The sequence below is a fragment of the Talpa europaea genome (assembly GCF_964194135.1).
Source record: "Talpa europaea genome assembly, chromosome: 7".
NCBI classification, from domain to species: Eukaryota; Metazoa; Chordata; class Mammalia; order Eulipotyphla; family Talpidae; genus Talpa; species Talpa europaea.
Window position 1 is genome coordinate 120,231,834 of NC_140074.1, and position 12,378 is coordinate 120,244,211.

The window sequence follows — 12,378 nt, forward strand, 5'->3', positions numbered from 1 at the left end:
GTGTGAGATGAGGACACCCATGACTTCTAGCCAAGCTATTAATCAGAGATTATTTGGTAAATACAGAATCAAAATAAAATGAGGACAACACCTAGCTTTTCCGCCCTGGGGGTTTCCATCTGGCAGGTTCTCCCCTGGTCCCCACTGGGCTCTTCCCCACCAGCTGACTGTGAGCCAGATATCACCTCCTCAGAGTCATTCTCTGTATGTCCCAACTGCAGAAGAGTGTGGCCAATATCACTTGCTCACATCACCCTGTTTACTCCTGTCTTGGCGCCGATCACCATGTTTACTGTCTCTCCCACTAGACTCTGAAAGGCCGGTGACCCTGTCAAGGGGTCACCATGGGGTTGACACACATTTTGTTAGTTTGGATTTGTGTGGTGTTTTTCCCCAAATTCGACTGATTGGTAATATTTGAAAATCAAGAGTTTTAATCTAGAATCCCAGATTCTGTTGAAAAAGAAGAGCTAACACAATGGCTGGAGGCACATAGCCATTGCTAACTCCCTCCTACCAGCCCCCGCCACACCCCATTACATCACACTCGGCTGTCTGCTCTCCCTTATCTTGCCCGCCTGGCCCATTTGGAGTCTAAAACCACTCTACCTGTCCCTACAACTGAGAGCATTTCAATAAATAAAATGAGAGGGACAGGAAGGTTGACTGCTTTGAAGGAAAATATTTCAGCAAAGCTCTGGGAAGGCTCTACCCTACACAGTTTGTAGGACACCCATTTGTATGACACCTTTCTGTTGCCTGAATTCTTATCAGGCCCCAGAACTGGTGTTATTCTCCCTTGAATTTGTGCTAATGAGTTGGACATTCTTTCCTTAGATTATCAAGGAATCTCCCTAATTGAGAGTAGATAAACCCGTTTTTAGATGAGATTCATCGAAATGATAAATTAATCTAAGATTAAGGTTTCATATTAATGTATGTTGATTAGATTAAGCTATGCCCCAGATCTTCCTGTAAAAACAAAGTAAAGGGGCAACTAGGTGTGCAGATCAGTGGGCATGGGACTTGGTCCTGCTCCAGCGGCAGAGCATCTTAATTCTCTAAGTCGTAAATCCTTCTCAAGCAGGTAGGTCTGCAACAGGGCCAATAACCTGGAACGTGCCAGGGAACAAAGTGCGCAAGCGCGTCCAAAAAAACACCACCCGCTTTCTGGACGGCCCAGACACCTTCCACCCGCACTGCGCAGGCGCCGACCCCGACCAAGCTTTCCCTCCCCCTCCCGCCTCTCCCGGGGTCGACAGGACGCCCTCCCGCAGCCCCGAGTTCCTGCGCAGGCGCAGTCCTGCGTCCCCCGTCCCCGGACCAATTGGAAGCGGTGGCGCCTGGACGCTCAGGGCACGACGCCGTGGGTGGGGTCGGGACGTGAGGGCAGCGCGCTGGCGTCACAGGGGCGGCTATATAAGTGAATACAGGCGCCGCCCCGCCGCCCCAGTCACTGAGCCGCCGCCGAGGTCTCAGCAGCCTCCCCCTCGAGCCCCCTCGCTTCCCGACGCTCCGTCCCCCCCGCCCGCCTTCTCCCGCCGCCGCCTTCCGCAGGCCGTTTCCACCGAGGAAAAGGAATCGTATCGTATGTCCGCTATCCAGAACCTCCACTCTTTCGGTAGGCTGCGGGCGCTCCCGGCGCGGGGGAGGCCGGGGCGGGGCGGGGCGGCGGGGCGCCCCCGGGCCAGAAGCGATCGGGCGCCCTGGGCCCTCGCCGTCGGGGGCGGGGGAGGGGCGTCCGCGCCGGCGGGCCGTGGGGCGGGCGGGGGCCCGGGCGCCGGGGTCGGCCCCTGAGCGCGACCGGAAGGAGCGGACGGGAGGTCAGCCCTGGGGCGGGCCCGGGCTCTCGGGTGGCGCAATGGCTAATGGCTCCCGGGCCGCCGCGGGCCACACCCGCCCCTCCCGCCACCCTGCGTCACGTCCGACTCGTCACTCGCCGTTGTCACGGAGCGGGGAGCTAGAGGCGGCGCCAGCCCTAAGTGACAAACGCGCGCGCCAATGGGGCGGGAAGCTCGGCCCCGCCTCGGAGCTCGGGTTCCGGGCGGTTGCATCAGCCGGGTGGGGCGCCGCCTGCCAGCTCGGGCTCCTCCACACGTGATCGGCTCCAGAGGGCGGGCCTGGGGCGGGCGGCCCTGGCTTTCCCACAGCCTCGGGAAGCCGGCTGTCCCGGACTGACCTGTTCAGAGCGCGCCAACAGAGGACACTTGTGATCCGACCCAGGCCCCGGCAGTTTCAGGATTAGTTTCTGCACGCGCCAAACTCTGAGCCAGGACAGTTCAAAACGAGTTTGGCTTTTTTCGCCCCCAGACCCCTTTGCTGATGCAAGTAAGGGTGATGATCTGCTTCCTGCTGGCACTGAGGATTATATCCATATAAGAATTCAACAGAGAAACGGCAGGAAGACCCTTACTACTGTCCAAGGGATCGCTGATGATTACGATAAAAAGAAACTAGTGAAGGCGTTTAAGAAGGTAGGTCTGAAGTCTCCCCTGCCTGAGGGCGCTGTGTTGTGTTATTTCTGGAAAGGAATTGTTAGTGCTGTTTGGCCTGACTTGTTGCTTCCTTTGGTGCTTGCAGAAATTTGCCTGCAATGGTACTGTAATTGAGCATCCAGAATATGGAGAAGTAATTCAGCTACAGGGTGACCAGCGCAAGAACATATGCCAGTTCCTCGTAGAGGTGGGTGCAGTCACTTCCCAATAACACTTGTTCCGCTGCCCAGGCAGGTCTCAGGTTCTGCTGGGGACACAGGAGTTTGCGTACGTTCCCTGAGTTGAGAACCATTATGTTCTGGCAGTTGAGGGCTGTGCTTTGGCACTTGGACTCTTGACAGTGTAGAAGCAAAAAGGATTGTGAGCCTCCCTGGTGGCACAAGGGGTTAAGATGCAACCTATGAGGCTGTATGCAATCTCTGCAGCATGAGTTCAATCCCCAGCCAGGGAGCTGCCCACATGGTGCAGCAGACGTCTCCTGACTTGCCCGCTGCTCCCCTCAGCAGGGTATTTCAGTCAGTCTGCCTGTTCTGTTCCCCTCTCTGTCACTGGTGGATCCACACACACCGCCCACGCCTCTGGCCTATACACCAGTTCTTGTATGCATAAGTAAATAAATCTTAAAAAAAAAAAAAGGACAGGATTGTTGCCACCAGACACCAGAAATGAAAGCTTTGACTCTACCCCCTCTTTAAACTTTGCCCTTTTCTCTTTGCAGATTGGACTGGCTAAGGACGACCAGCTGAAGGTTCATGGGTTTTAAGTGCTTTTGGCTCACTGAAGCTTAAGTGAGGATTTCCTTGCAATGAGTAGAATTTCCCTTCTGTCCCTTGTCACAAGTTTAAAAACCTCACAGCTTGTATAATGTAACCATTTGGGGTCTGCTTTTAACTTGGACTAGTGTAACTCCTTCATGCAATAAACTGAAAAGAGCCATGCTGTCTAGTCTTGAAGTCCCTCATTTAAACAGAGATCAAGCAGTAGGCGCCTGGCAGAGTCCAGCCTGAAACAGAGCAATAACTTGATGTTTCAGCCATGCCCAGAACCCCAAGATCACTATTGTCTATGTCTGGCCAGAAGCTCCTCGGCTCTCCCTCCACAGAGTTCCCTGCCCTAAGAGAATGTCACCACCACCCCCTGAACAGCCCTCGGTGAGGCTGAGAGGAGAGAATGGGGTGAGGCAGCAACGACAGCCATAACCTAAAGGGAGCCTTCGGTAGTAAAGGAAGGATGCCCTGATGTCTCCAACCTGGCCAGAGCCCAGAGTGGCCACCTTCCCTCTAGTGAGGTGACAGGACATCTATGATCAGACATATCCTAGCTAATCCAATGACAACACCAGAATGTGAGGCCAGTCTTCTGTTTTCAGAGTTAAACTTTTGACAAGGGAACAAATTTCAAACTGATATATCAGTCATTTAGCTAGCTGTAGAGCTTGCAACTTACTAGCAGCAGCTGCCCCATGCCATGTGAAGTAACAACTGATTTTTGGTGTTTTTTTTTCCCCCCTTCAGTTTTAATGTTATGTAATGTATTTAAACCCTTATTTAAATAAAACTTGTTTTCAGAAACACCTGACTTGCAGATTCTGTTTAATCTCTGAATGTGTGAAGGAACCACAGAAAACAGGCAGTGGAAGGTTATTTCTACGTCCATAGCTTTTCACCTGGCGCCTACATGCACTTAATGGCCAAGAAAATCTTCAGTGAACTTGCCTGTGACTCCAAGTGACCTGCGGGTCGGTTGTTTTGAACACTTTGCCAGAGCTACAGTGTTTACCAGTATTCTGAGAAGGTGCTGCCCGTGACTTGCCACTTGGCCACAACCTGAGTGATTCTGGGGTGACTGCTCGGCTGTGGAGGAACTTGCCCCGTGAGGTGACAGACGGGTTGGTTGAAAATCCTTGAGTGCTCTCAGTAATGGGATCTTGGCTTAAGGGCTATACAAGAAGGACAAACATGGTGTTGGAGTTGACCTGTCCACACCTAGAAGTACAGGCATACTTCTAGGAGTGGGTTTGTGTAGAGTGGCAAAAGTTTTTGAGGAGCTGTGAAAATCAATGTGGGAGACCAGCCCTTGGCAAAGGAAAGCGGACAGTATCAGTGGTTCTTGGGGCCATTCTACTAAACATAATTCTCCAGGGTGTGGATCATGAACTCGTCCTGGTTTCAGATGTAAAGAATCGTCACGAGGAATCCAGTTTTCCCATTTGCTTCAGCCCCTGACCTAAAGCTAAATGTTACCTGAAACCTACTGAGGTGTGTGCAAGAGAGCTGGGTAAAGAGCCCTGTGACAATGCTCTGGAAACATCTAACCCTGGGCACTGGCACTTGTAGCCTTGAGGTGTGCTACAAAACTGATCTGCTGGGCCTCCCCGGTGGCGCAGCGGTTGAGCGCTGGGTTGCGAAGCTGCCCGCAGCCTCTGAGGCGCTGGTTCCATCCCCGGCTGCTCCCCAGCCACCAGAGGAGGGTCCCGCATGGCGCGCAGACCTCTCCTGCCGCCCGGTCCTCCTGCCTGCTCTGCTCCTTGCTCTGGCTCTGGTGAATTCTCTCACCCTCCCGCGCTTCTGACTGTACCCAGTGCTTGTATAAATAAATAAATAAATCTAAAAAATAAAATAAAAAAAAAAAAACTGATCTGCTTAATAACCTGCCATGTGGCACCATAGTAGCTTTCAAAACAGGTTTTTAGGGCCTCCCCGGTGGCGCAGTGGTTGAGCGCTGGGTTGCGAAGCTGCCCACAGCCTCTGCAGCGCCAGTTCGATCCCCGGCTGCTCCCCGGCCACCAGAGGAGGGTCCCACATGGCGCGCAGACCTCTCCTGCCGCCCGCTGCTCCCCTCAGCAGTGTACTTCGGTCCTTCTGCCTGCTCTGCTCCCCGCTCTGGCTCTGGTGAATTCTCTCACCCTCCCGCGCTTCTGACTGTACCCAGTGCTTGTATAAATAAATAAATAAATAAATCTTTAAAAAAAAAAAAAAAAACAGGTTTTTATAAGTTAGGTTTACTGCACCACAGAAAGGTTTTTCTTAAAGGAACTTTTAGACCAGTCCTGGAGGCCAAATCCAGAAAGACCAGAATCAGAAGACAATGAGACAGGAGACAGTTGTGACACTGCTTTGTGTGCAGGTTCTGGGCCCTTTAAGGATGGCACGATTCCCCAGGATGCCATCACCCTGTGGAAAGCTAGCAACATCAGACAGGTCAACTGGCAGTGGAACCAACCAGGTCAATTATCTGAACGGGACAGGTTTGCAAATGCTAACCCAGCTGATGTGACATGGGTGTATCTCAGGGCTAAAATAACGAAGGAAGCATAATTGTCTGCATTTGGTGGTTGAGAAGATGGGTTTCAAAATTCCCAAGGCTGATAGTGGTAGTGCCTCCTCTGGAACCCAGGACTCCATGGTCTCTGCCAAATGTGAGTCCACAACAGAAAACTCATTTTAGGGAGGTAAAGGGCTTGGTGCTACAAGTAGGGCAGCACTGCCCCCGGGGCGGGTGCCCCAGCCTTATGGGAGGCGACTAGCATGCAGCCTTGGTGCAGTTTTCCCTGCTGGCTTGGCCAAAAGCTGCAGGTTCTGTGAGGATTGGAAAATCCTGACTTCCATCCATACCCAAGAGGGCTCGGGGAGGCTTCACAACGGAGATACCATCTGAAGCAGGGCGCATTCCTGGCAGAGGGTGAGAGCTCCCTGTGTATATGAGGAAACCACAGAAGATCCATTTGGCTGCAACAAAGGCCCTGCACAGGGCATAAACAGTACTGCCTTTTATGTGCAGGCCTGTGCTAGGTGCTTCAAGTCTACACTTAACTGCTGAGCAGTAGGGGCTGAGTGCCAGAGATTCACCAGTCAGGAGTGTGTGGAGAGGGAGGGGTGGAGGAAAGAGAACTGGGCAGTTGGTGTGAGGTCACAGTAGGCTGAGCCTAAGCTAAGACCTGCATGTTGACAGCAAAAGGATTCCAGAGAAGATCAGATTCTGGGGACTGGCTTCTGGCTCCTCACTCCTTTCTCTGTCTTCTCATTTCCCACTTTTTTTGCCATTTTCCCCTTCTCTCCCATTCCCTCCCCTCTCAACACCCCGACCCTCCCCCCAGACTGCAGCAGCCCTCCTGCCTCCATGGCCACCCTTCACAACACAGACAAGCGCAGGGGTTAACCAAGCATACCTTTAAATGGTGTTAGAATGGCAAAAGTCACAGAAAACCGGTCAGCTGGAAGTACACTGGAGTCTACAAAAATACCTCAAAGCCTATCCAAAGTTTGCCTGTAAAGAGGGAAAACAAACACCATGGGCTGGAGAACTGAGGTCTGACCAAATAGCTCTAGTATTGGCCGCCTTCCCTTGTACCAGCCTGGGTGGTGCCCCCTTGTGGCGTCCATGTCAAAACACAGCTTACTGTGCTCGGGCTTTGAAATGAAGAACTTGACTCAACTTCTCAGGAGATAGACATGATTTCAAATTTAGCACACAGTGCTCGCTTCCACAGCACACACACTAAAATCAAATTTAGCACACAGTGTGAGCCTTTGGTAATACCTTCTCTTGCACTCTTAAATCCTCCGAGTTCAAATTTTCATGAAATTCCCATTCAGAGCTTACTAAAAATCTACTTCTAGACCCCACCCAGGACAGTCTTGCTCTGCTGGGCATTAGCTGAACAACCTCAGCTTCCCCCTGCTTTTCAAGAGCCTACAAAAAGGTCCAACAAGTGAAAAATTTTTCTAAAATTTGACCCAAAAAAAAGAAAAATCAGGGCCTCCCTGGTGGCACAGCTGTTGAGCACTGGGTTGCAAAGCTGCCCGGGGCCTCTGCAGCACCAGTTCGATCCCCAGCTGCTCCCCGGCCACCGGAGGAGGGTCCCACATGGCGCGCAGACCTCTCCTACTGCCCACTGCTCCCCTCAGCAGTGTACTTCGTCAGTCTGCCTGTTCTGTTCCCCGCTCTGGCTCTGGTGAATTCTCTCACCCTCCCACACTTCTGACTGTACCCAGTGCTTGTATAAATAAATAAATAAATAAATAAATAAATAAATAAATAAATAAATAAATAAATAAATCTTTAAAAAAAAAAAAAAAGAAAAATCAGAATGAGTAACTTTAAGACTAGAAAAGATAACCCTGGCAATAGCTACAATAGAATTCTTAATATAGCTGTAGGTTAGGTGTAATGAAGGTTCTGGGGAAGACTATGAATCATCTTTAAATGTAGATGTATAAAGTTAATACACATCTTTTCAAAAATGTTACAGAAAAGGGTTATTTGGCCTGTGGGTGCATTTTATTCATTAGAGCTGAGGTGTGTTGGGACCTCAGAGTTTGCAAAGCCTGGCTCCACCCCCTCCTGAAAATGGCCCTGACTTTAAAGCCAGTGAGTCTGACCCCAAAGCTCAGCGTGAAACCCAGAAAGCAGCCTTTTTAAGAGGCATCAACCAATGCCAGTGGGCTGACCACAGGCACACATGGAGAAGTTGCTGTGGCCAATGGAGAGCCACTGAGGAAGCCTGAGGGGAGAGAGGCAGACTCCAGGCTGGATTTGAGGGAAAGTAATGACGAGGACTGTACTTAAGAGGTTCTGAGTAGGGCCTCCTTGCAGGGGTTGAGACGCAACCTATGAAGCAATCCGCAGCCTCTGCAGCACGAGTTCGATTACCAGCCGGCCAGGGAGAAACCCACATGGCAGGACAGACCTCTCCTGTCTTGCCTGCTGCTCCCCTCAGCAGTGTACTTCGGTCCGTCTGCCTGTTCTTTTCCCCACTCTATCTCTGGTGAGTCCTCTCACCCCCCACATCTCTGGCCTGTACCCCAATTCTTGTATAAAAATAAATAATCTCTAAAAAAAAAAAAAGATGGTCTGAGTAAGGGTACTTGGTTACCAGCATCTAAGAAACCAACCGCTAAAATATTGTGAGATTTTGTGGGTAAGGTAATTGTGGGCGTTTTCTTCCAGAGCGGCCCGTGACTTATCAGTCTTAAAATAGCCACTACCCAAAACAGGCAAGCCTCACTGGTCTGTGCTTCCCTCCTGAGGCTCACAAATCTCCAGGGTTAGCAAAGGTTTTTCCAGGTACATCATTATGAGCAGTAACTGCCTATTTCAAACATCAATATTGAAATTAATAAGTATTTAAAATATTCTTACCTATCTCCCAAGCCCCGTGCTTGCTGCGCAGAGGCACTGTGGAGGGCGGGGGGGGGGGGGTGCTCCACGCCCCAGATGCCCGGCTATGACTCACTCCCCCCACAATCGCCATCACCAGCCTCCATCTGCATCATTGCAAGGTTTAAATCGTCTTTAATCTCCATCCTTTACGGTTGATTTCTGCCCAGGATGGACAACTGGTCAAAAACAGGAAGCAAAGGGAACACGGACATTGAAAAATGTTAACGTGGAGCATAAACATGACAGTCAATCTGTGTGTGTTTCGAGTCATTGATTCTCACTCCATTTCCATGAAACAGCAGAACAAGCACAAGGACTACGTGAGGTGCAGAGAGAGGCTGGCGTGCCGGGAGCCAGGGTCCACCTTGGAGACAGGACAAAAGACTTGCAGCTCAGCACCCCTGGGGGCTTGTTAGAGATGCAGGATTTTAAGTCCAGACAGACCTACTGATTCTGTGTTCTCAATAATCTTCAGGGAACCAAGTTTGAACCATAAAACTAATAGACCTCCTAGTGTGAGCTGCAGGCTGGTTAAAAAAAGACAGTAACTAGCCTCCCTGTTGGCACAAGGGGTTAAGTTGCAGCACTATGAAGCTATCCGCAGCCACTGCAGCACAGCATGTGTTCGATCCCTGGCTGGCCAGGGAGGTGACCCACATGGCGCAGCAGACCTCTCCTGTCTCGCCCACTGCTCCCCTCAGCAGTGTACTTCGGTCAGTCTGCCTGTTCTGCTCCCCACTCTGTCTCTGGTGAATCCTCTCACCCACTGCACCTCTGGCCTGTACCTCAGCTCTTGTATGCATAAATAAATCAATCTTTAAAAAATAATTTAAAAAATTTAAGACAGTAGCATTTTATACATTTCGACTTTGGGTTTGCACCAGGACAGCTTCCATCACAGTTTTAGATCTGCCCTGACATGCATATAAACAGTTGAAGCACAGAAAGCAACAAACACTGTGGGGTGTGGGGTAGAGCTACCCAGGTGACCCTAGCAGGAAGCATGGGGTGAGAGCCACAGCTCCAAAGGCCTGGGAGGCATCTGAGGAGGTGGTGAGAGAGGAGGGTCAGGGAGAGAGGCAGCGGCTGTGACCTGGCCCCCAAGTTTGCCAGCAGCCTGGCCAGCGCAGCCCTAGTGCAGTCTATACTCTGGGTCCTGCCTCCTCACCACTCGGACAGCAGGTGAGACCAGAAGTGAACCCACTTCGCCTCCCAGCCCTTCGCCCAGGAGGGGCCACAGATGCCCTTGTTGACCAGAAGCCCTCCCAGGTGTCTCTGTTTGTCCAGGCACCACCCAGGTCGCAGTTGCCTGGGTTCCGCTCATCAACCTCTCCCTTTTCCGCTATCAATAACTAGGTAGGAAGCTGCCCTGGACGTGATGGTGGTCAGGCAGCAGAGTCGCCTCTGGGGAGACTCCCTGCCTAGGAAATGTTCTCCCCTAGACAGGACACCATTATTTGGTCTATTTTTGTGTGCTTCTACCACCCCTCTCAAATCTAAACCCCTCCCCAAAGCTATCATAGTCCCCTGAGTCCAGGAGGCCTCATCCATACCCTGGCTCACAGCAGCTGCTCCATAACTGGAGCAAACATGGAAGAGATGAAGTCAGACACCGTAATGACAAGACCCTGAATCGTAGCTGGAAAATTACGTGCAAATTCACACGGGCCGTTGGGTGGCTGGAGCCCCAATGACTTGTAATGTCCCCATAATGGGTCACCAGACAGATGCTTAGGACACCAGTTCTGGGGGGGCCCCCCAGTGGCACCAGGGGTTAAGTATCAGCACTATGAAGCTATCCAGCCACTTCGGCACGAGTTTGATCCCCAGCCAGGGAGCAAACCACATGGCACAGCAGACCTCTCCTGTCTCCCCCGCTGCTCCCTCAGCAGTGTATTTCAGTAGATCTGCCTGTTCTGCTCCCCACTCTGTCTCTGTCTCCCTTCTCACCCCCTGCACCTCTTGGCTACACCCCAGCTCTTGCATGCATAAATAAATAAAACAAATCTTTAAAAAAAAAAAAAGACACCACCACCAATTCCTTCTCTTACCGTTCTGGTCCCATAGGCTCAGTGGGCCTGAACCAAGGTGTCACCAGCGTGTATTCCCTTCTGGCTGTGGGGTAGATGGATTCCAGGCCCATCGGGGTGTTGGCTAAATTCAGCCCTCACCGGGCGCCTCTCAGCAGCTTGGGGTCAGCTGCACTCCTGAGAGCCTCCCTGCCTATCTTCCACCCGGGAAGGGCAGGTGAAGGTCTTTGTGAGCTTCCGTCTCTGAATCAGCCTTCAGCTGCATGCCTATTGCCTCTGCCTTTGGAGCTCGCGAGATTGAATTGGGCCCATCAAATAACCCAGGAGAAACTCACCCTGTGAAGGCCTGTAACCTTAATTACATCTGCAAAGTCCCTTTCGCCATGTTCTGTCGCCTAATCATAGATGCAAGGGGTTGGGCCTGGACACGTTGGGTGACGATTATTCTGCCCACCTGGAAGGAGGAAGATCCTGGAACTAGCAGGACCTGAGTGAGTCTCAGGCCCAGATCTCCCTCCTGGATCTGTGAACTCAGGACAGCATTCTTCACCCACTTGTTTCTTCACCTGTAAGATGGGAACACACGAGCATTTACGCACTAGGAGTGTGGCGAAGGGCGACCGAGCTCATTCATGCAAAGGCTGACGGGTGCCTGTCCCAGCACTGTCACCTCCCGAGGACAGGGCAGGTCCTCGGGGAAGGAGAGCGGCTGGGCCTGGGGTCTGGGAGCTGCTTGTCAGCCTGGTAGACCCAGAAACTGGATTTTCTGGTCACCCAGCTAGTCAAAGTGCTGGAGCCAGAATTCCACGCGGGCCTCACCAGTTCCCAAACCCTCTGCACGGTGTAGGCACTGGCTTCTGTGAGTCCAGGCCCTGTCAGCGCCACGCCTGCTACCTCTTTCAGTGGTGACTCAGGCCAGTGTCCACATAAGTCATGGCCAGCAGGAGGCCAAACCCTGGATTCATAGCAATGCTTTCTAGGAATTAACCTCCTTAGGTCTTGAGGGAGGAAATGTGCCCCCACGCCTGCGAGACGAGCGACGGACAGGCCACATGCCCCCTTGACGGCAGCCCTGGGAGGGCAGTAGGAATGATTCCCGCTTCACAGACAGGCCCACAGGCTAGCGAGGGCCAGGGACCAGGGCAGACTATCGGGTGCCCGCAAAGTCTGGGCACCGTGCGCAGAGCTGGATGTCATCGTCCTCGTCAAGATATCGCCATTTCCTGGAGGAGAAGACAGCTCAGAGACAGGGAGCAAGCTTCCCAAAGCTCAACAGCTGACCAAGGGCCGGGCCCGGAAACCCTCCCCTCTCCGTGAGGTCAGGCTCCCTTGTGAGAACATGGTGATGGTGAGCTCCTTGGGGCACGGCTGCCTCTCTCTGCGCTGATCACGAGCCCTCGCTGCACACCTGGTGGGAGAACATGCTTCTCCTGGCGAGTCGCCACCCTGCATGCAGCCGCCGGGGAGGAGCAGCCAAGGAGGCGGAAGCCTCCTCGGCAGAAATCAGGTCGGGCCCTGGTATAAGCAGGTTCTGCTCAAGCCGATCATGTCCCGTTACCACAGCAACAAGGTCTCTATTCCCCTAGGATGTGAGCAGCGCTGCCCCTACCCCACCTACCCCCTGCCCCAGGCCCTTCAAAGCCCTTTCCACCTCTGAGAATTTGTGACCCCATTAATCATCACCTGCCTGC

General features: G+C 52.3%; 1 protein-coding gene across 2 annotated transcripts; it reads left to right on the forward strand.

Moving 5' to 3' along the window:
• Positions 1-1,514: 1,514 nt before the first annotated feature.
• EIF1 (eukaryotic translation initiation factor 1) lies at positions 1,515-3,258 on the forward strand (the record flags this gene model as incomplete). 2 transcript variants are annotated; one of them, XM_084237387.1, is made up of 4 exons in its annotated part: positions 1,515-1,621; positions 2,311-2,474; positions 2,581-2,682; positions 3,214-3,258. In XM_084237387.1, the coding sequence occupies exons 1-4, from the start codon at positions 1,591-1,593 to the stop codon at positions 3,256-3,258; spliced, it is 342 nt and encodes a 113-aa protein (XP_084093513.1). In that variant the 5' UTR covers positions 1,515-1,590. The 2 variants fall into 2 exon arrangements, with proteins under 2 accessions (XP_084093513.1, XP_084093514.1); XM_084237388.1 differs by having other exon boundaries at positions 2,581-2,670.
• Positions 3,259-12,378: the final 9,120 nt, after the last annotated feature.